This window comes from Dicentrarchus labrax, unplaced genomic scaffold (genome assembly GCF_905237075.1).
Source record: "Dicentrarchus labrax unplaced genomic scaffold, dlabrax2021, whole genome shotgun sequence".
NCBI classification, from domain to species: domain Eukaryota; kingdom Metazoa; phylum Chordata; class Actinopteri; family Moronidae; genus Dicentrarchus; species Dicentrarchus labrax.
The window spans coordinates 19,236,628-19,262,916 of NW_026136715.1; the positions used below are offsets into that span (position 1 = coordinate 19,236,628).

Here is a 26,289-nt window from a genome sequence, read left to right on the forward strand (position 1 = left end):
TCTGCATAGTTTGTCGCACATTCATAAACCTTGTATCCACGCGTTCGGTGAATGGCAAAAAGAGTAATTTGAACATTTGTGAAATTTCAAAAAACAAGAACGCGTTAAAATTCCAACTTCCTGTAGATTTTTCGTCAAAAAATGAAGTGGACCATTTCTCCACATTGGTATGTCCGATTGACACCAAACTTGGGTCCATAGTTCCACATGTCTTCCTTAAGCATCGTGCACAATTTCAGGCCATCGCCACTAGGTGGTGCTCTTTAAAATGTAGAAGTTTATATCTCTACAACAGTATGCGTGATTAAGATGAAACTTGGTACAATGCTTCCCCATGGCTCCCTGAGGCTCGCTAAAAAATGTGTCAACAATCCGCCACTAGGTGGCGCTCTTGTGGCATGGTAAATCACTGTGCAGAGACCGTAATAGTTATGAATATGAAATTCACAGGGCACGTGTAGAGTGGTGCCTGAAGCTCACATACCAAAAATCGTGTTTGTCGTGTTTGTAGCGCCCCCTACAGGATAAAAAAACAGCAGCCTCGGCGCCATGTTTCACCGATATGTACAAAACTCGTTAGGCACGTGTAACATGCCGGGATGTACAAAAAAGCCTCTTGGACCCATACCCGAAACCCCACAGGAAGTCGGCCATTTTGATTTTCATTTTCACTTTCGGCGAACTTTTCGCGTTGTATTTGAACGAACTCCTCCTCCACATTGTTGATGATATGTGTTGACTGTGGTGAGGGGACATGTCTGTGGGGTGGCGGGAAATTTTGATGGACCGCCACAAAACACGAATTCGAGTGTACATTGTCCAATCGGCTCCACACTTCAAATGCTTGATAACAGTCCCGCCCTGAACATGTGTACATGACAATATTCAGACATAGTGATAGCGCCACCTACTGGCAACAGGAAGTAAGCACTGCGTGGCGATTTTGAGCTGATTAACGGCAGATTTTCATGTTGTGGTTTGCACGTGTTACGACGGCATGCGACGCGGCTGCAGCACGCCCCGAGTTGCGTTGAGTGTGAGGTCCCGCCCAACACTGCTTGCAGCTTTAATTTTAACTTATTTTCTCACGGCAATGTTCTGTGATTTTCTTGTTGAACTGTTTGTATATATGTGACGCGTTCCATCAAAATGAGTCAGATGTCGCAGAGGCCCGTTTGTGTAGAAACACGTTTTTACAAGAAAATAAAATGTTGGGCTATTTTCAGTTTTTACATGTTTCTAATTAAATAAAGTCTCAGCTTTCATACAATGTCAAAATTAATGTAAAATACTATAAAATAATATAAAAGGATAAATATAGCTAGCATAAATAAAACGAAACAGGTGTCAGATTTTAAAACACCGGCTAGCGTGTTTGTGTCATCTGTGTCAACTGTCAGGTTAGATAGACACGGACACGGAGTCAGATTGACAGATTGACAGCCTAGACAAAATGAATTTTCGCGACGACAACATTGCTCGACTTTTAAATTCAATTCCTGTAAGACATGCTACTTCAGACAACTACTGGATCGACCTTATTACAGACTATTTCACCGCACCGGCAGCTGAGAGTGAGAGTGACAGCGGCGGCTCGACCTCGGAGTCTGACTCAGATTTCGCGCCACCGACACCGGCCGGCTCCGATCGGGATGGCAAAGAAAGTGAGTGTGATGGAGGCGAGGAGGAAGATATTCCACTCCTGGCTGACCCGATGGTAGCATACAATGTCTCTGATTATAATGATGTAAAGCATTTTGAATTGTAAGTTTATTTATTTTAATATAAACTATTTATAAATGTCTTTCAATTCATTTGGAATATGGCGGAATGTTGATCGCTATCTTTAGAGCCCTTTTTCTCAAAAACAAGGTTTGGTGACAGTCGACCTTTGGAGGAGCGTGTCTCATACAATTTTGGAGTAGAAAAATAATTTTGGTATCGCCACAAAGCTGAGACTTTCCTCTTTACAGCCATGAAGAAAACTCAAAATGTGTTTCTGGGTCAAAGTGACTCAAAATGATGGAGCAGGTCACATATCCTATATTCAAAAAAGCAACCTTTTATGGTTTTTGAGAAATGTATGGATCTATCAGATGATGAAGACAAGGAATGAGTACTCCCTGATGGTGAAGGTGCATAGAATGCAGGTTTAAGACACTTGTCCAGCCCTGTCCATACTGCCAATGGTTCGACTATTGGTAGTTTGTGTTAAACCTTGCCTGAAAACCAGGTGTTTATGCAAACTGTGTGAAAACAATACCAGCTGGTAACCCAATAATTACCCACGGCATTTCCCCTCTTTCGTACAAACAGTGCATCCCAATAAAGACGTCATAGAAGTGATTGTAAAGATTTTGCAGCACTTCAACTGGTGCTGGGCTGCTTTCCTTAACATTTATGATGACTATGGAAATGATGGACGGACATCGTTTATAAATATGATTAAGGACACTGAGATCTGCCTAGCGTACACCAGAGCCCTCGATTCTAATACAGATTACACCCCAGTATTCAAACAGATACAGATACAGATACATACAGAAGATAAGTATCATTATTGTTTTTGCTCCTGAATGGACTGCTGAAGCTCTCATTAAGGCAGCAATACAACTGTTCTTGGGGTGTCCGGGCAGGAGTGACCATACCTGGTTTCAGTGATTTTATCTATTATTTTTTAAAAAAAGAAGCTCAAAGTAGCACTGTACCTATATACAGCCACACAGAGCATTAAGACTCTTAATATTGTTTGATGATATTACTCATTTGTACAGGTATCGTCAGAGATGGTGGATATTAACTGTGATCGTTTTCATTGTTTTCATTCAGTGAAAACCAACATGAAGTTCATACTGTTAAGCCCTGCACTAATTTAGATATTTAAATGTACAACAGTGATTTAATAACAACATAAAATGCAATGTGTGTGATGTCCTTTCTGTTCAACAGTTTTTTGAGGTTGCTATAACACTAATGTCACCACATGAAGGCAGCACCTCACTGTGAAACTGTCTACTGGCTACACTACAGACACACTTACACAATTCCATTCAGTACTTGTCTAATTGAAGTTTTAGTATTTAGGTCAAAATCAGGGTGCAGGATTTCAGGGGTTTTGTGAAGGTGTTGTACAGATTCAGATTTTGTGGAGTTTGTGTGCACAACTTTGTTCACATATACATTTAAGATTTAAGTCATTAACCAGGAGTCATAAATAAAGGCTACTAAGCCCTACTCTACTCTACCTTTTTTCTCTGTGCTGGTATCCCATGCATTGTGGACAAATGAAGATGTCTTTCTGTGAGTTTATTGTTGAATTGTTTTTTCTTATTTGTCTTTCATCTTTATGAACTCTATCCAAAAAAGAGCATGCTGTACACCGTTGAAATAGGTTACCCCAGTAATCAAACTTCGACCTCTATTGGTCCACCTCATTTTACCAATTTCTCTTTTTACTTATGTACCCATACTATAACATATTACTCAACGTGTTCTATCTTTTGGTTTGTGAGTTCTGAATTAAATTTTTTACCCATGCCTATTTACCAAATGTAGCTGGTTGTAGTTATGCTAATATTGCCACTCAATAAGGAAATGGGCCCACTGTGTACGGTTGCAGTGTTGGCCAGTTTATTCACCACATCCACTAATTACACATTCTATGCTCTGAACCATGGACTGTAAGCACTTAATAAGATGAGCATAACACTATCACCATTGATCCAGTATAAATTAGAATAGTACGTAGTGTGTCTGACAGAGCTAAATTATGTCTGCAGTCTGCGTGGGTATCAATCTGGTCTCTCTGTGTTTCATGTTTGTGTACCTTACAGATATAGGTATTGAAGCTCCCCATATGAATTCAACCTGATGGTCTTGGTGCCTTGATTTTAAATCAAAACAGGAAGACATTTATTGTGTTGGTGCCACTCAGAAATGTTCATGTCCTCTCCACTGTGTCATGTCTCCTTGGGACCACTTTCAGCACACAAGATGCATATTATTAGCACTCGAAAAGAGAGGAAATCATTTTTTCATTTAACGCAAATTAGTTCTTATTCCAGTATTACAGTCTGTAGACCTAGTTATTTGATATATATGTTTCCTTTTTAGCTGAGTCTAGCTCAAGCTGTATCCCAACATCAAACAAAAGTTGGTACTTATGACTTATGTATACTACATAGTACTTAACACACAACAAATGTGAAGTGACCGTTGACACGCCTGGCTGGGGACAGAATACCAGTGTAGTCATTCTTCTATTCATTTAGTTTAAACAATTACTTATTTTTGTACTCAGCGGTTGTATCAGCACTAAAACGTGTTATCAGTTCTTCCTAACTGTAAGTGGAAAGATGGCCATCACATTATACTACTGTTTTGGTCAGTCAATTTCAGAATTGTATCTCAAAATCTTTGACATTAACGATCCTGTGTGTAGCATTTAGGATGATCAATTGGCAGGAATGGAATACAATAAAACTATGTTTTCATATGTGTATAATCACCTGAACATAGGAATGATTATGTTTTTGTTGCCTTGGAATGAGCTTTTTATATCCACGGACGCCAGGGGCCGCCTTCCCTTGAGGTTGCCATGTTGAACTGCCATGTTTGTATAGTAGCCCAAAAAGGACAAACCAAACATTGGCTCTAGATACGGAGATAGGGGTGTTTGTGTTTTTTTCTTTTGGGCATAGAAGAGGACGGTGAACTACAAGATGAAACTAAATCCGACACAGTGGAGCTTTAACTACGTCTACCTCATTAAGAATTCCATATATATCTATAAAGATATATATAGGTATATATACATATCAATCAATAATAAACTCAGAAACATGAAGGACTGCAGAACTCAGGCACCTGAAATGCAGGGTGCAGGTTGAGGGTTCTGTCTCATTGCAGGCTCAGACTCTGTTCAATGTCCCTGTGGTTATTGTGCTGAGAGAGAGAAAGAGACAGAGAAAGGGTTAGACACACCTATACAGGCTTAGACCGGAAATTGCCTTGAAGATGATGCATGGTCTTTGTTTTGATCATCAACAGCGTTTGCTGCTGATGTTTAGCACAGTCTGAAGTCGAAAAAAGTTTGCAAATTTTCTGGGTTGTCTATTAGATATGTAATGGGTGTTCATATGTCCAGTAAGTATAAAGTGTTCCCTAATACTGCACAGTCAACTGCTATGGGATATGTACATGGTTGGACAAAGGTTGTTGTGTGTGAAACATAAACTCAAGTCACTCTGCAGTGACCTATATCATCATTTGTCCTCACCCTGCAACACTCCTGGCCTGCAGCATGCAATGAGTGGGAATATTATTACTAACAAAATTACTTACATAATACAGGAATAGAATACATATTTAGTATGAATACTTATATTATAAAGTAGTATAAAAGTAATTTCCCCCTGGGATTATTAAAGTATTTCTGATTCTGATCTGATTTCTGAAAACTTGAAATTGTTGGCCATTTTGAACTTACCTTGTGTTTTCAACATCACTTAGGTCTTTCCCATCAATCTAAAATCAGCTGAGCTGCAACATAATAGACACAGGAAAAATAATCACCTAAAAACACTCAACCCTTAAGTTACATCTCAAAGACTATATATTACAAAACATACTACATAGCTCATACTCCAAAGTATCACCACCTGCACCGACTACAATCACATAGCCCAAAATTATGCATAATTCATAATTTATTCCAGACCACGCATAAAATTGAGCTAAGAAGGATGATATAGTGGTAGCATTATCAGAACAGAATTCACAGTTAGTAAACTATTGCTACCTTCATCCAGTATCCTAGCCTAATCTATTATCTGTAAACGTTCAAAATGTACCAAATTTGTAGCAAATAATCCAATGACATGCTTTTATTATACATGTTAATAATCATTTCATATGTGCTTATAATATACAATCTGATTCTTTAAATATCTTACCCTCTGAAAGTGCACCACAAATGGCACTTTCTGGCTGTAACTCTACTGAACTGGTGGTAGAGTTGGCAAACTTCCGGGAACTGATGAGAGGCTCCAAGTTCTGCCATGGCTATAAAAACATGGTCCATTGAGCAAACCGAGATGACGTGACTCTCATATATTAATGGCTCTGGGTAGAGCTTTGTACTAAGGCTAAGTCCTTGCCATAGTGGCCATGGGTTCGACTCTTTGCTGTGCATCCCCCTTTCCTGTCTATTTTGAACTGTCCTATGGAATAAAGGCAGAAAAGTCTGAAAACAATATGACAAAGAAAACTTGCCTGACTATCAAGTCTTTATGCAAACTATGTGTCCTCTTGTGTACTAAATCAGGAAGAGAGAAAGGTGGTTTTGCATTTGCCTAATGTATGAAAAGATAATCTTTGGTTCCCCTTTCCATGTGGTTCATCTCTACACTATGAAAAACATTTGTATTTTTTCAGCTTCAAAACATAAAACACTGGGTTGTTTTTTAAAAGATAACTGTAATAGTAATGAATACTTAATTTATCAGTATTTAGATATTAAGTTAAGCCAACAACATTTTGTTCATACTATTGTTGTTAATCAAATTTGTTTTCCACATATGCTTTACGTATTTTCCAGTATGGATTCATAAATAATATCATAAATATGCTTTTGTGTTTAGACATACATTAAATGACAAAGATGAAGATGTTGTTAATAAATACTTCCTCAACGTCACAAATGTGGTTACACAGTTCTTACTGAGGTTATATTACCTTTCTTGGCAGGAATTCAGCAACAAAAGGCATCGTAATCATCATGACCGGCACATGATGCCTTCAATGTGCCAGGACATGAGCTGTATGAAATGTCAGGAACATCAGACTATATAATGCAACAAAAAATTTAAGTACATATGACTCAACAACCTTCACAAATATGCTTTGAAGGGCTGCATCATATTGTACCAGTCTTTCTCTTAAGTCCAGCCTTCATGTGCAGTACATTTGTTTCATTTTGAATAGGAATCAGAATCAGAATCATAAATACTTTAATAATCCCAGGGGGAAATTACTTAAAATGCCTGAATACGCTGTGTTAGGCATTAATTCATTCGTAAAAAGTTATAAAGTTAAAGTCAGTGGTGTTAGTAGCAAAATGACATGTTTAGATGTTCAAGATGTAGGAAATGCAACAGTCTTAAGGTGGAATCATTTCATCTTTTTTCATGTGATCTTTTTGTGATCTAGCCAAAAAACCTCAATATGGATATCATTTGAGTCTTTAGCCACCCATCACCTAAACGTCGAAGCCCATTTAGCCACCTGTAGCCGGTAGTCCAACTTTAGATCGGTTCTTTCTACTTTTGCACCTTTAAAAAGTTTAACAGATAGGATACCTTGTCATCGACCACCCCTGAATCAAATTTCTGAATCATTTTAGGTGGAATTTAACATTTATTTTAGGGAGCAACCATTGTGATGTTTGCCTCTCTTGATTGTCTGCCATGGCTCTGAGCAATTTGGCGTGGAAGAAGTTCTGACCCTCACCACTCATCTCTCCCAGGCCAAGTGGAAAGTTTAACGCAGACCAAGCTAAAAGTCAGCTAGCACTAATGGAGCGACGCCTTTGAGCTAGACACCAAAATCTGACTGTTGTACTGCTGTAATAAACATTTCAAACGTGACTTGTCAAACTGAAATATAGTTAAAAACCACTGATTGTTCAAATCTGGTCTAAAAGTGGATAAAAACTTGTTCCTCTGTACCTGGAATCCTCTCCTTCACCCAGAAGTTCAAACACACACATATTACTGTCTTTGTGATCAACACATTTGCTGATGTATCATGTCACTGATGATAGATTCCTCAAGATTTATGTGGTTCTCCAGGGTGATGTCCTCTCTTTAAACATGTGCCAGTCTGTGGTGTAGTAGTGCTGCTGTGGCTTCATCTGTCCACACTTTTGCACAGACACAAATATAGTAACCTAACCTTACCTAACCTAACACTTTAAAAGTTTTTACTGATGGTTTGACCCTTCTAATCAGTTGGGTGCAAGTAGGCAGGAGAAGCAGGGAAATGTGGTCTGATAGACCAAACTGGGCACAGAGAAAGTCTTGGTAGCTGCCAGGAATATTCATGTAAATATGGCCCGGTGTATTTGTTCCCCTGAAGGGGATGTGGACATGCTGGTGGAATTTACGTAAAACAGTTCTGAGGTCTGTTTCATTAAGCCGTCTCATTGTCATGTGACGGCTGATGACCTGAGTCTGGGGGAATGTAACACCAACACTCTGGTGAGTTCTCTGGCCAGATAATATGGTTGACATCTTAACAATAAAAATGCCACACATTCCACTTCAACTGCGTGGACTTCAACTGGATGTAAACACAGAGTCGGCCTACTCTCACTTTACCAGACTTGTGTGTTCTGTCAGCGTGGAACACGCTCTGCAGGTCAAGTGCAATAGCTTGATGTGGGATGTTTTGTTAGAGCCAGATGTCAGTAAAGATAAGAGCACAGCTGATTCTCTGACTCTTATTTTATCAATTTTATCTTTCTGCATTCTGACATTAGCCAGGACTAGGCTGGGTAGCGGAATAACCTTAGGTCTCAGCTGGGTTAGTTTAGTTCTCATCCCATGTCTCTTTCTGGTTTGATCACGCTGTTTCCGGTGATGTTTGGTCCAGGTGCTCTGGTTGTCGCTGTGAGCAATAATTTGTGCTTCAGTAATAAAGGCAAAAAAGAAACAAATATATAAATATATTTCAAACTTTTATGTTTGCACATTATAAGTTTGAACTTTTAGTTGGTTATTTGACTAAAATAAGGAAGTAACATTTCTAGGATTACCAGATTTATTCATGATAGAAGCATTAAAGTTACTTACTCATGATGATTTTTAAACACTGTGTGTATACATCACAGGCACACTATAGCAGTAGCAGTTTAGATGATTTTTGCATACTGATTTGTGTATTGTCTTCCAGTGAATCATAGGTACTGTATCCATTAATGACACACTAACTCCCAATTTCATGGAAATGAGGCTTGCCATCACCACTGTCTCATAACTTATTAAGGGTAAAGGTAATCTCATGAGAGTTCACAACAGATTGGTAACTACAACAATGAAACACTGTCTTGCTGGTCTGTTTCTCTTTGGGACTTTTCTACAAGCCTTGGCTCAATGCACTGCCCGAACCTCAGAGTTTCAACTAAAAGGAGATTATTTGATAGGTGGACTTTTTGATATTCATCATTCCAATGTCTCTGTTTATCATGACAGACCAGAATTCACTGACTGCTCCAGGTGAGTTTTCTAATAAATCTGAGTAAATGCAATCTACAACTAATGAAGAGCACCTAGTATAACCAATTATAGTTTTGACTCAAATCTCAGGTCAATGTATATAGCTAATAGCATATTTCCATCAAAACCAATTTAATGAATTACTCTATTATCAAAGTCAAGGAACATCAAGTCTGCATTATCAACCTTAGTGCTTCTTCCCTTCCTCTTTTAGATAGCTGTGTCTGCACAGACTTCACAAATACTTGAAGAGTAATTCTTTAACAATGAAACTGATTCTTACACTCTCTCACTGTCCTTCCTCTGTCCTCAGTCAGCCCTTCATTCTGTCAAGCTATCGGAGGTTTCAGATGATGAGATTCGCTGTAGAGGAAATCAATAACTCTACCAACATTCTGCCAAATGTGTCTCTCGGCTATGAAATATTTGACCAGTGCTCAGATACACAGAATTTCCCAGAAATGTTCAACCTCATCTCAAACAATGGCTTGATCCAACCTTGGGATGAACCACTCAAGAATTTGTCCAAAGTGATAGCAGTGGTTGGCTCTTCCACAAGCACTGAGACACGGACTGTAGCCCCACTCTTCATGATGAATCTCATTCCCATGGTAAGTTTGCCAACCATTGTTTTCAAATAGATCAAGTGATAAAACTATTTAATATCAAGCTTTTAACTTTTGAGGATTTATTTTCAAAGAAAATAATTTTGTAAATTTATACTATTAATTTGCTTTATGATTTTACACATTTCGGATTCAGCACCCAGTGTTTATTGTCCCAATGGAAGTTGAGCGTGTTGCGCCTTATTTCACTGATAATACAAGTTCTCCATTACTCTTTTCACAGATTAGTTATGGAGCTTCCAGTTCTGTCTTTTCGAGAAAAAAGAATTTCCCCTCTTTTTTACGAACAGTGCATCTCAATAAAGACGTCATAGAAGTGATTGTAAAGATTTTGCAGCACTTCAACTGGCGTTGGGTTGCTGTCCTTAATGTTGATGATGACTATGGCAATGATGGACGGACATTGTTCATAAATATGATTAAGGACACAGAGATCTGCCTGGCGTACACCAAAGCCCTCGATTCTAAAACAGATTACACCCCAGTATTCAAACAGATGCAGGCACAGAGGATACGTATCATTATTGTTTTGGCTCCTGAATGGACTGCTGAAGCTCTCATTAAGGCAGCAATACAACTGAAAATCAAAGACAAGGTGTGGATAGCCGCAGATGCATGGTCCTTAAACAAGAAGCTCCCAAAGGAGAAAGGAATCAAAAGTATTGGAACTGTTCTTGGGGTGTCTCAGCCAGTAGTGACCATACCTGGTTTCAGTGATTTTATCTATTCTTCAAAAAGTCAGAATCATTGTGAAAATTCAGAACAAGAGAGGTTTTGTAATCAGGTTTGCAGCTGCAGTAACATGAGTGCAGAAGATATCATTGCTGCAGACCCATCTTTCTCTTTTCCTGTTTATTCTGCTGTATATGCCATCGCTCATGCCTTACACAATACTTTGCAATGCGGATCTGGTGGATGTAATGGCAATATTACAGTGTACCCACACATGGTAAGTATACAAATAGTTTGAGAATTGAGTAATTTGTTCTCACCCTCTGATTTTTGACCATTTATATTTCTGACAAGCCTACTTGAAAGTGACCAATCTTAACACAAAATACAGGCTGGCTTTAGTGATAAGAAGACATTAGTATAACCACAGTATAAGACATGTAAATGAAAAGACTTTTAATCTTCAACAATCAAACCTGACTTTTATCTGTCAAACATTAGAAATCAGATAATAGATCCAACCACTCTACTGATGGCTTCCTATAGGATACTTTAAATATAACAAAGTTTCAGTCTCAACAAGCCTTTGTCAAGCCTTATGAGAAAACTCAATTCTCAATTCATTCAATATTTTTAAAAACCTTTTTAATAAACACCTCATATGTTCATTGTGAACACATGCCACTAATCTGAACTTTCTGTACCCACATCAGGTTCTAGCACAGCTGAGGAAGTCAAACTTTACACTTTTAAACCGGAGTATTGCGTTTGATGAGAATGGTGACCCCAAGCACGGATCGTATTCCATCGTTTTCTGGAACCACGGTGGGGATGCAGAAAAGGTCGGCTTCTATCATTATGACCCATTGTTGCATTTCTGCATCAACAACAGCAAAATTCAGTGGTACACAACGGGAGAAGTAAGTGTTTTCCTACAATGAGCTTATACGGTACATGTTGATTTTAAAACACTTTGTTTTGGTTTTCCCATTTCTGCAGGGTTGTGTGGATGACTGTGCATGTGCATAAACATATGTTTGTTTAGTAATAACTGTGACAGGGAGCAAACCACAACATCAGGAACATCAACCAATGATGGTTGTTTATGGTGTCATTCGCATGGACGTCTAGATATAATACTCAATGTTGACTTCATTTTACATATCCTGTTTGGATTTCAAAAATCTGTATAGGTCTAATTACTGCTATTTCTCCATCCTCTGCCGCCACCTCTTAACGGTATTATCGTGCACTTACGTTTACTTTTCTGCTATATAATTGTCTTGTACAGGTGCCTACTTCACAGTGTTCCCAAGAATGTTCTGAAGGATATTCAAAAATGTATGATGGAATCCACAAATGCTGCTTCAAATGTGAAATCTGTCCAAATGGAACATATGTCAACAGTACAGGTAAATTATAATACATCAGAGGAAGACAATTAGCAGTGCTGTTATTCTTTATTGGATGGGAGTTCATTTTTAAACTGTTTTTATACAGTGGGTACGGAAAGTATTCAGACCCCTTTCAATTTTTCACTCTTTGTTTCATTGCAGCCATTTGCTAAAATCAAAAAAGTTCATGTTATTTCTCATTAATGTACACTCAGCACCCCATCTTGACAGAAAAAAAAAACAGAAATGTAGAATTTTTTGCAAATTTATTAAAAAAGAAAAACTGAAATACCACATGGTCATAAGTATTCAGACCCTTTGCTCAGTATTGAGTAGAAGCACCCTTTTGAGCTAGTACAGCCATGAGTCTTCTTGGGAATGATGCAACAAGTTTTTCACACCTGGATTTGGGGATCCTCTGCCATTCTTCCTTGCAGATCCTCTCCAGTTCTGTCAGGTTGGATGGTGAACGTTGGTGGACAGCCATTTTCAGGTCTCTCCAGAGATGCTCAATTGGGTTTAGGTCAGGGCTCTGGCTGAGCCAGTCAAGAATGGTCACAGAGTTGTTCCGAAGCCACTCCTTTGTTATTTTAGCTGTGTGCTTAGGGTCATTGTCTTGTTGGAAGGTGAACCTTCAGCCCAGTCTGAGGTCCTGAGCACTCTGGAAGAGGTTTTCTTCCAGGATATCTCTGTACTTGGCCGCATTCATCTTTCCTTCAATTGCAACCAGTCGTCCTGTCCCTGCAGCTGAAAAACATCCCCATAGCCTGATGCTGCCACCACCATGTTTCACTGTTGGGATTGTATTGGGCAGGTGATGAGCAGTGCCTGGTTTTCTCCACACATACCGCTTAGAATTAACGCCAAAAAGTTCAATCTTGGTCTCATCAGACCAGAGAATCTTATTTCTCATAGTCTGGGAGTCCTTTTTGGCAAACTCTATGCGGGCTTTCATATGTCTTGCACTGAGGAGAGGCTTCCGTCGGGCCACTCTGCCAGAAAGCCCCGACTGGTGGAGGGCTGCAGTGATAGTTGACTTTGTGGAACTTTCTCCCATCTCCCTGCTGCGTCTCTGGAGCTCAGCCACAGTGATCTTTGGGTTCGTCTTCACCTCTCTCACCAAGGCTCTTCTCCCACGATTGCTCAGTTTGGCTGGACGGCCAGGTCTAGGAAGAGTTCTGGTCGTTCCAAACTTCTTCCATTTAAGGATTATGGAGGCCACTGTGCTCTTAGGAACCTTGAGTGCTGCAGAAATTCTTTTGTAACCTTGGCCAGATCTGTGCCTTGCCACAATTCTGTCTCCAAGCTCCTTGGGCAGTTCCTTCGACCTCATGATTCTCATTTGCTCTGACATGCACTGTGAGCTGTAAGGTCTTATATAGACAGGTGTGTGCCTTTCGTAATCAAGTCCTATCAGTTTAATTAAACACAGCTAGACTCCAATGAAGGAGCAGAACCATCTCAAGGAGGATCAGAAGAAATGGACAGCATGTGAGTTAAATATGAGTGTCACAGCAAAGGGTCTGAATACTTATGACCATGTGATATTTTAGTTTTTCTTTTTTAATAAATTTGCAAAACTTTCTACATTTCTGTATTTTTCTGTCAAGATGGGGTGCTGAGTGTACATTAATGAGAAATAAAATGAACTATTTTGATTTTAGCAAATGGCTGCAATGAAACAAAGAGTGAAAAATTTAAAGGGGTCTGAATACTTTCTGTACCCACTGTAGCTAGAGGGTTTAACAGTCATTTTATGTTAATTTGATGCAGCCAATAGGCTTACATTTTCTCTCACATGCAGTTACCTCTACCATATATCACTGTAAACTGTAATGCAAAGAGAACATACACAGATGAAACATCGAACACTGCTTCCTAAACTGATCTCTCTTTACCCACAGAAGATTTTTCAAAAGTTAACCCTAACTTTATTGACAAATCATCCCTCTTTCATGTACAACAGAGGATCCCTACAAGTGCATCAACTGTAAGGAGACAGAATGGTCTGCAGAAGGAAGTACATCATGCAGTCTGCGGGTGGTGGAGTACATCCCATTCACAGACAGTGGGGCTATAGTGATCATGGTCGGGGCCTGCACCTTGATGGGTCTCACACTAGCCATGTCCGTTCTCTTTGCCATCAACTACAACACCCCTGTTGTCAGATCTGCTGGGGGACCAATGTGCTTCCTAATTTTAGGTTGCCTCAGTCTGTGTAGTCTTAGTGTGTTCTTTTACTTTGGTAAACCAACAACTTCCTTTTGTATCTTAAGGTTCTTGCCATTCCTTTTGTTCTACACTGTTTGTCTGGCATGTTTTGTGGTTCGCTCTTTCCAAATTGTTTGCATTTTCAAAATAGCTGCCAAGTTCCCCAAGCTCCACAGTTGGTGGATGAAATATCATGGACAATGGCTGGTCATCACTGTGGCATTTCTTACTCAGGCACTCTTACTTCTTATTAGCTATTCGTTGGTCCCATCCAAGCCCTACAATGAGACAGTTTGGTCCAGAGACAAAATCATACTTGGTTGTGACATTAATCTTAAAGCATTGTCTGGTCCTTTGGTTTTACTTTTATCTTTGTGCTCCCTTTGCTTCACTTTCTCCTACATGGGAAAAGACCTCCCAAAAAATTACAATGAGGCCAAAGCAATAACCTTCTGCCTGCTCCTACTCATCCTCACCTGGATCATCTTCTCCACTGTATATGTACTTTACCGTGGAAAGTACATCCCAACACTGAAAGCTTTGGCAGTACTCTCCAGTCTCTACTCCTTTCTGTTGTTTTATTTCCTCCCAAAATGTTACATCATAATTTTTCAATCACAAAAAAACACACAGCAGTACTTCCAAAGTCTCATTCAGAATTATACCAAAACAATTTGCCAGTAGCAGCCTCTAGTGAATATCTATTACTGTATACAGAAGAACTGATTAACTTTAGGCCTTCTGAATACTACTCAATGAAAGAATAACAATTTGGCTTTTTAGAGTAGATGGTCAAAAAAAGTACATAGTAGTTTCAATCTTTGTCTCTGTTTTGTTGTAACCTAATGTTGCATGTTACATATATTTCTGATTGGTTATTTTGTTGTTCTAATGAGGGATACATTAACAAACATCTTGAAATTAGCTATAACTATATACAACGATTAACATTTCAACAAGAGGCACCCATATTTTTGTTTCGAGGATAGTTGAAATCTCTTAGTATTAATCAGAACCTCTGAGAAAAGCAATGCTATCAGCTCTGTGAGACTGTAATTATAAAACAGTACAGGGGAGTACAGTCTCACAGATCGTCTGTTGAGCTAAATGGTATGGTCTTACCATCTTACTTATACTGTTAGTATGCTAACATTTGCTAATAGTACCACATACAAAGTGCAAGTGAGGCTAATGATACACAGTGATTGAGTCAGGGGAAGTCAGGGGATCATTAAGTTACCAACATTACCATACGTAGAGTCATGCTGCTAGCATCTGATGAACAATGTATTTTTTGCCATGCAAGGAGCATGCTTATCTGTTGGTGGTAGGTCAGTCGGTCCACTACTAGAGGCTGAATCCATTTGCCCCTAACTTTTCTTCAGCCACCAACAGGTCAAAGTTTTCACTTAATCTGTGTGAAATATATATATATATATATATATAACATATACTGGATGGATAAACAAATCTCCCCATTTCCATTGTATAATCAAACTCTGATGTGTCAGTTTATGTAAGTAGCTGGTTGCTTTTCTAATAGCATTTATAGTAGCATTGTTGTGAACATGTTGTGAACATGTATACCATAGGACTAATGCATCCTCTTTAATCAAATAATTGAAAACATACAGTCAACACAGCAATAATGGAAACATGTTTGATTGCTTGCAAGTTAACATCACGCCGTTATAGGTCCAGTGTATAACATTTAGGAGGATCTATTGGCAAAAATATATAATTCGAATATAATATTCAAAGGTATGTTTTCATTATTGTATAATTACCTGAATATAGGAATCACTATGTTTTTGTTATCTTAGAATAAGCAGTTTTTATCTCCAGGAAAGAAGAAAGTCATAAGGGATGCTTCTTAGGAAGGACAGCTTAATATGACATAGGCTATAACTTCAGACACCAAATACATGAAAAAAGGTCTGTGCATTTCTCAGTTTCTGACTTGGAAAGTGAGAAAACTATTTTCAAATTCTCCAGAACTACTGTATCTGTTTAATCAAATGACACACATCTTGTTGGGTCTCTAAATAATGTTATAAGGAGTTTGGTCTAGACCTGCTCTGTTTGAAAAGTGTCCTGAGATAACTTCTGTTATGAATTGGCGCTGAATTACAAATAAAATAAAATTGAATTGAACTGAAATTGAATCTAGGCTATGTGATCTCCTTTTGATAACTTATGTAATAACCAATGTAATATTTTTTTCATTCACTGAGCATCCCCTGAAACTGTTTGGAGCACCCCTGGCTCGCCTTTCACCTTGAAATCCTCTGGGCTAGACTACCAGCACACAAATACTTGTATAATTTAAGTTTTTGTATTGAGGTTAAAATTAGGGTGCAGGATGTCAGAACTTATTGGTGTACATATTCAGATTTTGTGTTTTGTTCATATATAAATTAATAGATAAAGTAATAAATAAAGGCTACTTAGCACTAATGTACTGTGCCACCATTTTTTCTCAGTACCTGTATCCCTGTGTTTTTCGATCTTTATGGACACAGACTAAATTTTTGGAAATATAATGTGATTATTTTTACTTATTTTCTTACCTCAATGTTCTGTGATTTTCTTGTTGAACTGTTTGTATATATCCTATATCCAAAAAAGAGCATGTTGTACATACAATATATACATATATAGTCCCACATTGCTATGTATACATGTATTTTTATTAGTGCTGGGCAACGATTACAATTTTTAATCGCAATTAATCGCATGGTTTTCTACAAATAATGCAAAATTCAATAATGAATTCAAAAGTAGTGGTTTCACTTTTATTTTAAAACTACTGTTCTATGAACTAACGTGCAATAACATTTGGTTTGCACTTATATACAACTTTACACTTTAAACACATAAGATGCTTTTTAACAGCAGTATTTCCTTTGAACAGTAGCAGTAAAAATAATTCTTGCACTATCTGTGCTAAGTGTGCTGACTTTATTTGAAACGTTCCACTGCTGTGCAATATGAATAAAATGTTCCGCGCACATTTCAGCAAAATGTCTCTCTTCTGTTTTCATTACAGTCAGAGCATGTGAATGCAGCTCCCACTGTCCATCAATATAATGCACTGTAACTCCGAGGTTATTATGGCTACCCAGCGATGTCCAGTAGTTTCCAGTGAGAGCAACCGTTGGTGCACGTTGTAACGCCGTCGCTTTTGAAGTCCTCTCCTTTTCATACAACTCGTGCATTCTTCTTGTGATGGTGCGTCTTGAGGGAGGCTCATATGTGCCGTCATTTGTTGCAATCCTATCTTCCACAATACTAATCGGCCTGCAGTTTGAAGCTATCCACTTCGCTATGGCATTTGTTAGCTTGTCTTGCTTTTGTTTATATATACTTATCCCACATGCTGCATCCAACATAGTCTGCTGAAGCCTCCCTCCACTCACTTCCTGTGACCCATGGTTTGTCTGAATGTGTATTCAGAGCCAGTGAGCAACAGACTTTCAAAACGCGATCATAACGCGTTAACTTGTCCAGACCTAATTTTTATATGTATTTAAAATATTTTAAAACCGTTCAGCCGTTATATTTTGACAGAACCAGTAGGAGGAGTCGAACCCATGGCTGCTGCAGCAAGGACTAAGCCCTGGCACATGGGGCGCCACCAGGTGAGCCCCCAGGGCACCGCAACCTTTTATGGTTTTTGAGAAATTTATGGATCTATCAGATGATGAAGACAAGGAATGAGTACTCCCTGATGGTGGAGGTGCATAGCATGCAGGTTTAAGACACTGGTCCAGCCCTGTCCATACTGCCAATGGTTCGACTATTGGTAGTTTGTGTTAAACCTTGCCTGAAAACCAGGTGTTTATGCAAACTGTGTCCTCTAGTGTACTACAGCCAGAAGAGAGGAACATGGTTTTGCATCAGCCAAAATACAGCTGGCATTTGACTAATGAAAAGATAATCTTTGGTTCCCCTTTTCATGAGGTTAATCTCTGCACAATTTGAAAATATAAACACCAAGTTGAGTTGAGTTAATAGTACTGGCATCTTGCAGTGAGGTGGTAGCTGGCAGGCAACCAAGTGAATACCCCTCACCTCACCCTCCACTGGCATTATCAGGATACTATGGAATATTTCAAGAAACCCTTGGACAGTATGATTCATGAGACCTAATTTCCACACACCCCTCCCTTGCTTCCCCCAGGAGCCTACTAGCCCTCCTGCTTTCACACCTACCCCTGTTGAGCATACTCCCCGGCTCAGACTGTCGGTCTTTGTGGTGGCCAAAGTGCCGTGGGAGATTGAGCCCCTGGTGAAGACCGATCAAAACCGCTTCTATGGTAGTTCCCGCTACAGTGTCTCCAGGGCCACATTTTGCCACGATGAAACCCACAGTCCCACATTGCTCTCGACTTTGTCATCGTACTTTCCCCCTTCCAAGGTAACACTGGTATTTTCACCACCATCAAAAGATTCTCTAAAACTGTGCATTTTGTGGCCCTCCCTAAACTCTTCAGGCTCGGAAACTGCCAACCTCCTCATCAATCATGTGTTCCATCTTCATCTCCAGGTCTACACTGTTCCGCTCTGCAAATGCTGCATCACTGACAGTCATTGGACCCTCACTCCCAGCTATCAAATAGGTCAAAAGTTTGGCTTTTTTCAAAGGATCTCTCACTTAATGGCTAATTCCCGAAAACTCACATCCCAGTTCATTGATCCCTATATGAAATTTGACGTTGCAGCTGCTGTGATAAGATGGCAAGATGGTCTGTAGTTTGTTTTGTTTTGGAGAGAATTTGTTAATTTGTGGAACTATTTAGTATGTAGAAGTATGTATGAATGAGACATGAGGTAGCTGGATACAGTTAGCGATGACAATGTGCTGTGCTCCTTTTTTGGATATCCACGTATGTACAAACTTGCACTAAGGCTTTGGAGGAAAGCTTGGAGGAAGGAGTGGGATTTGTTCGGGTTGGATACTTTTAATTACCACCTACTTAATAATTGGAAATAAGTTTTTAAGTTAATTACTCATAAAATTAAGTTGTTCCAAATAGTTTCCTCACATTATTTAAAAAGCATTTTAAGTGTCATGTACTTACTGTAAGTAACACATTTTAAAATTTTGTTTATGTAAGAAATGAATTAATTCGATAACAAACAAGATTTAAAACTTGGAAAACAATAACAACACAAATTTAAATTGTCCCATACATGGCCACCAATCTTCTCATGCCCTGCAGTCTTTTTTACACATTATAGGAAAGACTTTTTAGATCAATTTTACAAAAAAAACAGCAGCAGACTGTCAATATCAATGTACATTTAACTTCCAATAGCTCAGATTCCTGTCAGCACAGCACAGCACAGCACCTTGGGATATCCTTGCCCTCCAGGATTTTGGTTCCCTCGACTATGATGGTTGCTGTTATATGGTCAGATTCTGGGGTGGACTGGTCAGCGATGGTAGCAGTTTTCATCAGTTGTTTGTTGAGGCCTGCCTCAAATGCTACTATTTCCTTGTATAGCAAATTAAAAGAAAAAATACATTGATTTATTAATATATTGAAAGTATTTTCCCATGCGATTGCTGTCAACACCAATCTGAATAGACCATTGTTACGATATTACAGATTGGGGGGTAAATGGACCTCTACTTGTATAGCGCCTTTCTAGTCTTCCGACCACTCAAAGCGCTTTTACACTACGTGCCACATTCACCCTTTCACACACATTCACTCAGTGATGGCAAAGTCCATCGAACAGAAACTAACATTCATACACACTCACACAACGATGCACGGGAGCAATTTGGGGTTCAGTATCTTGCTCAAGGATACTTCGACATGTGGCACCAGGAGCCGGGGATCGAAACCAAAACCTTCCGATTGAGGAACGACCCGCTCTGCCTCTGAGCCACAGCTGCCCAGAAGTGTAATATACTAAAAACCTTAATTGACAAGGAGCAGGTTTCTGCCCGGTGTATTTACACTTCCCAATGTGAAGTTCTTTCAAGATCTTGAATTAATTACTCTAAACTCCTTGAGAACAGTCCTCTTCCTTCTCTCCAAGGCAGTGGATAGCTACGTCTCTGTGTACGTCAATTGTATTGGGCTATCTAAGAAAAAGGAAAAAAAGTATCAAAAGAAAGTAACTAACTAAATATAATCTGAACTGGTAACTGTCAACAAAGATAAGCCTAATAATTTTCATGCTTCGAGAAAGAGTCTTTTATATGTCTGATTGTCACTCCTGTAGCTCCTGTCCTTGATGAGACTACATCCATAATTTCTGGTGTGCAATGGTCAAGTCTGGCCACTTTCTCTGGAATTCTTTTTTTATCTGTTGACCAAACAAACGGAAGAATTCAGATTTTTTTTCCAAGTAGTCGCTCTCCATAGAGGCATAAGGGAACCAAAGATCAGACAATAAGACGGGCCAGTCAAGTACCCTGCTAAATGATTAATATTTATCCAATTTATTACAGACAAACAACAATGTAGTTTACAGCTAAACACATAAGAAGTATCATGCTATTCCTCTACATGGCTAAAATAAAAAGCTCTCTCAAACTTAGCCGATTTGCCAAATAAAACTTTATCATTCTTATCCACTGCTATGCTACACTGAAGGGGTAGAATGGCTAAACTGCACTGCTAAATATGATTAGCCTTAACTATGTTTATTAGTACAACATATTCCATCAACTGTATTAACAGATGTAGCTTCAGTCACAAGTCCACTGCTGGTCAAATCATAATTGAGAATATGCCCAAATTCTTGTAAGAATTTATTTGCAAATAAAATGATACTCACCTCAAACATGTCCTTTGAATATTGTATTCTCTCAGCCTACAGGTCCTCTAACACAGTCTTAACTGTCTGAATTTGCCCAGGCATGTGATAGGTAAGTTGGTAGGGGACTTGAAATGCTGAACTCAAGGTGGAGAAAAATCAAGCAAATTTTATTAAGCTATTACAACTTGTCTTTTGTTTTGAACCAATTAACGCAGAAATGTTAGTTCAAGTTGATCTAAATCAATATATTAGAATTTTTTACTTGCAATCATGCATTTAATTAAGTTGTGATAATAGGGCCACTGAGTTAATTAGAACCTCTTTTATTCTCTTTTCTTATATTTTATTTTATTGACTACTCTGTTTAATACAAACTGCTGACTACTCACTCTTTGTACCTGGCTAGTAAGGCTGGAAGTTATCAACAACTGCTAGGCAACAAACAAGGCTTACCTAGTCGGTTGCAGGCCACATTGTAACCATTGTCATGGCTCAAAAACTGACATCTATAGAAAACAATCATCTCATCTTGAACCGGAGTATCTGATTAATTCCATACCCAATATGTTGCTTCTGTATGTCACACTATGCATCTACACAGTTGCCATAATGAAGAGGTCAAGAAAACTCAAAGAAAACTGAGACTATACACAAAGCACTATTAAAATGTTGCATGTATCTATATAAGAAATCTTACACTATACTATACAATGCAAAAAACATTACTCAAAACTGCAAATCTCTGGTTGCATGTGGCAGTTGTGGTGGCATTGCAGTGGGTGCACCATCTGTTGCCTGGCATAAATCCGCACTCTACTGAGGGCACTCTTCTAGTTAGAAATATACTGTGTCTTCAAAGTGCTCAGCCAGTAAACCAGTAAACTTCTAAACCTGTTACTGATATTGTTTCTCCATTGTTATCAGAATGCTGGAAATTATCTGTCATTACTAACTTCGATAATCTTGGGCCACATTCAAAAGTGCAAGCAAACATGTTACTGACCTAATACCTAATTTTCCATGTTGCTGTTTTCTACAGACACTCATCACATCAGATGACATGTATAACTTTCACTTTGAATTGCTCTAAAACCACTCATGGGCACTATTACCCTTACTTGTTTAAACCTTGGCTGGAAGAAGGTATACTAAAATGCCCAGACGTTCTAACGAACAGAAAATGTCTCCTCATGAATAGATCTCTCATTTTTATACTTGTGACACATAAGTATAAAGTTAAGGTTAAAGTTGGTAATTCTGCGAAAAGAATGAATGTGTAATGTGTTTCGAGGATCACCAGATTTATTCATGATAGCAGTAATAAACTTGCTTGCTCATGATTGTTGAACAATTTGTGTATGTCACAGGATCACTGCAACAGCAGTATGGATGATTTTTGCATACTGATTTGTATATTCTCCTTCCACCATTTATAACTATCTACCTCTATACACTCCCAAATTCATGGAAATGATCACTGATCACTGTTATGGGACACCGGCAGTGTCGAATAACCTACTAAAGATAGAGGCAAATCAAATTAGAGTTCAGATCAGACTGTTAAATAGTAACTCCAGCAATGAAACACTGTCTTGCCTCTCTGTGTTTACTGGGGATTTTTCTACATGCCTTGGCTCAATGCACTATCCCAGTCTCAGAGTTTCAACTAAAAGGAAATTATTTGATAGGTGGACTTTTTGATATTCATCATGTCAATGCCTCTGTTTATCACGACAGACCAGAAGCCATTGACTGCTCAAGGTGAGTCTTACATCAAATCTGTGTGGACACTTCCTCAACTAATGAAGAGAGCCTTGTATAACAGATAATATGTTATAACAAATTCAAGAGTTTTGCCCCAAACTACAGGTCAATGGATATACTGTAGCTAGTAGTATTGTCAAAATTGAAGGACATCAAGTCCGTATAATTTACCTCAGTCTTTCTTTCATGAAATCCTCTTTTGGATCACTGTCCTTCCTCTGTTCTCAGTCAGCCCTTCATTCTGTCAAGCTATCGGAGGTTTCAGTTGATGAGATTCTCTGTAGAGGAAATCAATAACTCTACCAACATTCTACCAAATGTGTCTCTTGGCTATCAGATATTTGACCAGTGCTCAGATACACAGAGTTTCCCAGGAATTTTCAACCTCATCTCAGACAATGGCTTGATCCAACCTTGGCATGAACCACACAAGAATCTGTTCAAAGTGATAGCAGTGGTCGGCACTTATACAAGCACTGAGACACGGACTGTAGCCCCACTCTTCATGATGAATCTCATTCCCATGGTAAGTTTGCCAACTTTAGTTTTTTAAATCTATATTTTACCAGATTAAATAATAAAACAATTATATATCAAGCTTTTAATTTTTGAGAATTTATTTTCACAGAAAATTATTTTGTAAATTTATATTGTAAATTCTCTTTATGATTTTAAGTATTTAGGATTCAGGAATATTTAGAAGTTGAGTGTGTTGTGCCCCATTTCACTGATAATACAATGTATCCATTACTCTTTTCACAGATCAGTTATGGAGCTGCTAGTTCTGTCTTTTCAGGAAAAAATTATTTCCCCTCTTTTTTACGAACAGTGCATCCCAATAAAGACGTCATAGAAGTGATTGTAAAGATTTTGCAGCACTTCAATTGGCGCTGGGTTGCTTTCCTTAACATTGATGATGACTATGGAAATGATGGACGGACATTGTTCATAAATATGATTAAGGACACTGAGATCTGCCTGGCGTACACCAAAGCCCTCGATTCTAATACAGATTACACCCCAGTATTCAAACAGATACAGGTACAGAAGATAAGTATCATTATTGTTTTTGCTCCTGAATGGACTGCTGAAGCTCTCATTAAGGCAGCAATACAACTGAAAATCAAAGACAAGGTGTGGATAGCCGGAGATGCATGGTCCTTAAACAAGAAGCTCCCCACGGAGAAAGGAATCAAAAGTATTGGAACTGTTCTTGGGGTGTCTCAGCCAGTAGTGACCATACCTGGTTTCAGTGATTTTATCTATTCTTCAAAAAGCCAGAATCATTGTGAAAATGCAGAACAAGAGAGGTTTTGTAATCAGGTTTGCAACTGCAGTAACCTGAGTGCAGAAGCTATCATTGCTGCAGACCCATCTTTCTCTTTTCCTGTTTATTCTGCTGTATATGCCATCGCTCATGCCTTACACAATACTTTGCAATGCGGATCTGGTGGATGTAATGGCAATATTACAGTGTACCCACATATGGTAAGTATACGAATAATTTAAGAATTCATTTATTCTATTCCTACTGTCTGATTCTTGTTTCTGACAAGTTTATCTTACAAACAAGCCTATTTGAAAGTGATCAATCAGCACAAAATACTGGTCTGTTTTGTTATTATGTATAAGAGGTGTAAATAATAAAATTAAAACTTAATATTATCTGTTAAGCATTAGGAATCAAATATGAGATATTAACACTTTACTGACGGTAGATGATTCCAGTAAGTTTAAATAGAAGAACATTTCAACATCTCAAATAGATATTTGTCAAGCCTCATGAGGAACTGAATTCTCATTAGGTCTCTGTGAGGTTGAAACATTGCTGTATCAAATTTTATTTACTGGGAACTGCCAGCATAGTGTGTTGATTTATCATATGTTCATTGTGAACACATGCAACTAATCTGAACTTTCTGTACCCACATCAGGTTCTAGCACAGCTGAAGAAGTCAAACTTTACACTTCTAAACCGGAGCATTGAGTTTGATGAGAATGGTGACCCCAAGCACGGATCCTATTCCATCGTTTTCTGGAACCACAGTGGTGATGCAGAGGAGGTCGGCTTTTATAATTTTCACCCATCTTTGCATTTCTACATCAACAACAGCAAAATTCAGTGGTACACAATGGGAGAAGTAAGTGTTTTCCTACAAAGAGTTTATACGGTAAAAAACAGTTGTTTTGGTTTTCCCATTTCTGCAGGGGTGTGTGTGGATGAATGTCTAGATATAATATTCAATGTTGATAACATTTTACAAATCCTGTTTAGATTGCAAAAAGCAGTGTAGGCCTAATTACTGCTATATTCCATCCTTTGCCTCAAACCCTTTTACATTTCCCACTAAAATTTATTTTTCTGGTATATGATTGTCTTGTACAGGCGCCTACTTCACTGTGTTCCCAAGAATGCCCTGAAGGAAATGCAAAAAAGCCAGATGGAATCCACAAATGCTGCTTCAAATGTGAAATCTGTCCGAATGGAACTTATGTCAACAGCACAGGTAAATTATTACACATGAGAGGAAGAGGATAAGTAAAAGCAGTGCTGTCATTCTTTACTTAATAGCAGCTAAGCCTTCTTGTTATGCTTTTCATGGCTAAGATGGTTTAACACCCATTTCATGTTGATTGCACACTGCTTATGCCAATTAAACTAGAGAAATTAGTTATTTGTCTTGTTACAAGTATGTCTACTGTATATCACTATAGACTGTAAAGCAAGGTTTAAGTATGAACTAAAGGGTTGGTAATTATGAAGTTCATTTTAGGAGAACATACACAGATGAAACATCGAACACTGCTTCCTAAACTTTACCCACAGAGGATTTTTCAAAAGTTAACCCTAACTTTATTGACAAATTATCCCTCTCTCATGTACAACAGAGGATCCCTACAAGTGCATCAACTGTAAGGAGACAGAATGGTCTGCAGAAGGAAGTACATCATGCAGTCTGCGGGTGGTGGAGTACATCCCATTCACAGACAGTGGGGCTATAGTGATCATGGTCGGGGCCTGCACCTTGATGGGTCTCACACTAGCCATGTCCGTTCTCTTTGCCATCAACTACAACACCCCTGTTGTCAGATCTGCTGGGGGACCAATGTGCTTCCTAATTTTAGGTTGCCTCAGTCTGTGTAGTTTTAGTGTGTTCTTTTACTTTGGTAAACCAACAACTTCCTTTTGTATCTTAAGGTTCTTGCCATTTCTTTTGTTCTACACTGTTTGTCTGGCATGTTTTGTGGTTCGCTCTTTCCAAATTGTTTGCATTTTCAAAATAGCTGCCAAGTTCCCCAAGCTCCACAGTTGGTGGATGAAATATCATGGACAATGGCTGGTCATCACTGTGGCATTTCTTACTCAGGCACTCTTGCTTCTTATTGGCTATTCTTTTGTCCCACCCAAGCCCTACAATGAGACAGTTTTGTACCCAGACAAAATCATACTTGGTTGTGACATTAATTTTAAAGCAACTTCTACTTCTGTGGTTTTACTTTTATCTTTGTGCTCCCTTTGCTTCATTTTCTCCTACATGGGAAAAGACCTCCCAAAAAATTACAATG

The 26,289-nt window shown here is 38.6% G+C and overlaps 1 protein-coding gene and 1 pseudogene across 1 annotated transcript; both read left to right on the top strand.

Moving 5' to 3' along the window:
* Positions 1–9,093: 9,093 nt before the first annotated feature.
* On the top strand, positions 9,094–15,136 carry LOC127377679 (taste receptor type 1 member 1-like). The gene is made up of 6 exons (XM_051425789.1): positions 9,094–9,275; positions 9,589–9,886; positions 10,125–10,850; positions 11,287–11,493; positions 11,865–11,985; positions 13,934–15,136. The coding sequence occupies exons 1-6, from the start codon at positions 9,094–9,096 to the stop codon at positions 14,860–14,862; spliced, it is 2,463 nt and encodes an 820-aa protein (XP_051281749.1). The 3' UTR covers positions 14,863–15,136.
* A 2,635-nt stretch (positions 15,137–17,771) lies between these two features.
* On the top strand, positions 17,772–26,210 carry LOC127377251 (taste receptor type 1 member 2-like; annotated as a pseudogene).
* Positions 26,211–26,289: the final 79 nt, after the last annotated feature.

Excerpts from the sequence above, each read along its gene's own strand:
- LOC127377679 (XM_051425789.1), top strand. The coding sequence starts at position 9,094 with ATGAAACACTGTCTTGCTGGTCTGTTTCTCTTTGGGACTTTTCTACAA. Across the intron at positions 10,851-11,286 it reads TTACAGTGTACCCACACATG|GTTCTAGCACAGCTGAGGAA; the intron begins GTAAGTATACAA and ends TACCCACATCAG. Across the intron at positions 11,494-11,864 it reads AGTGGTACACAACGGGAGAA|GTGCCTACTTCACAGTGTTC; the intron begins GTAAGTGTTTTC and ends TGTCTTGTACAG.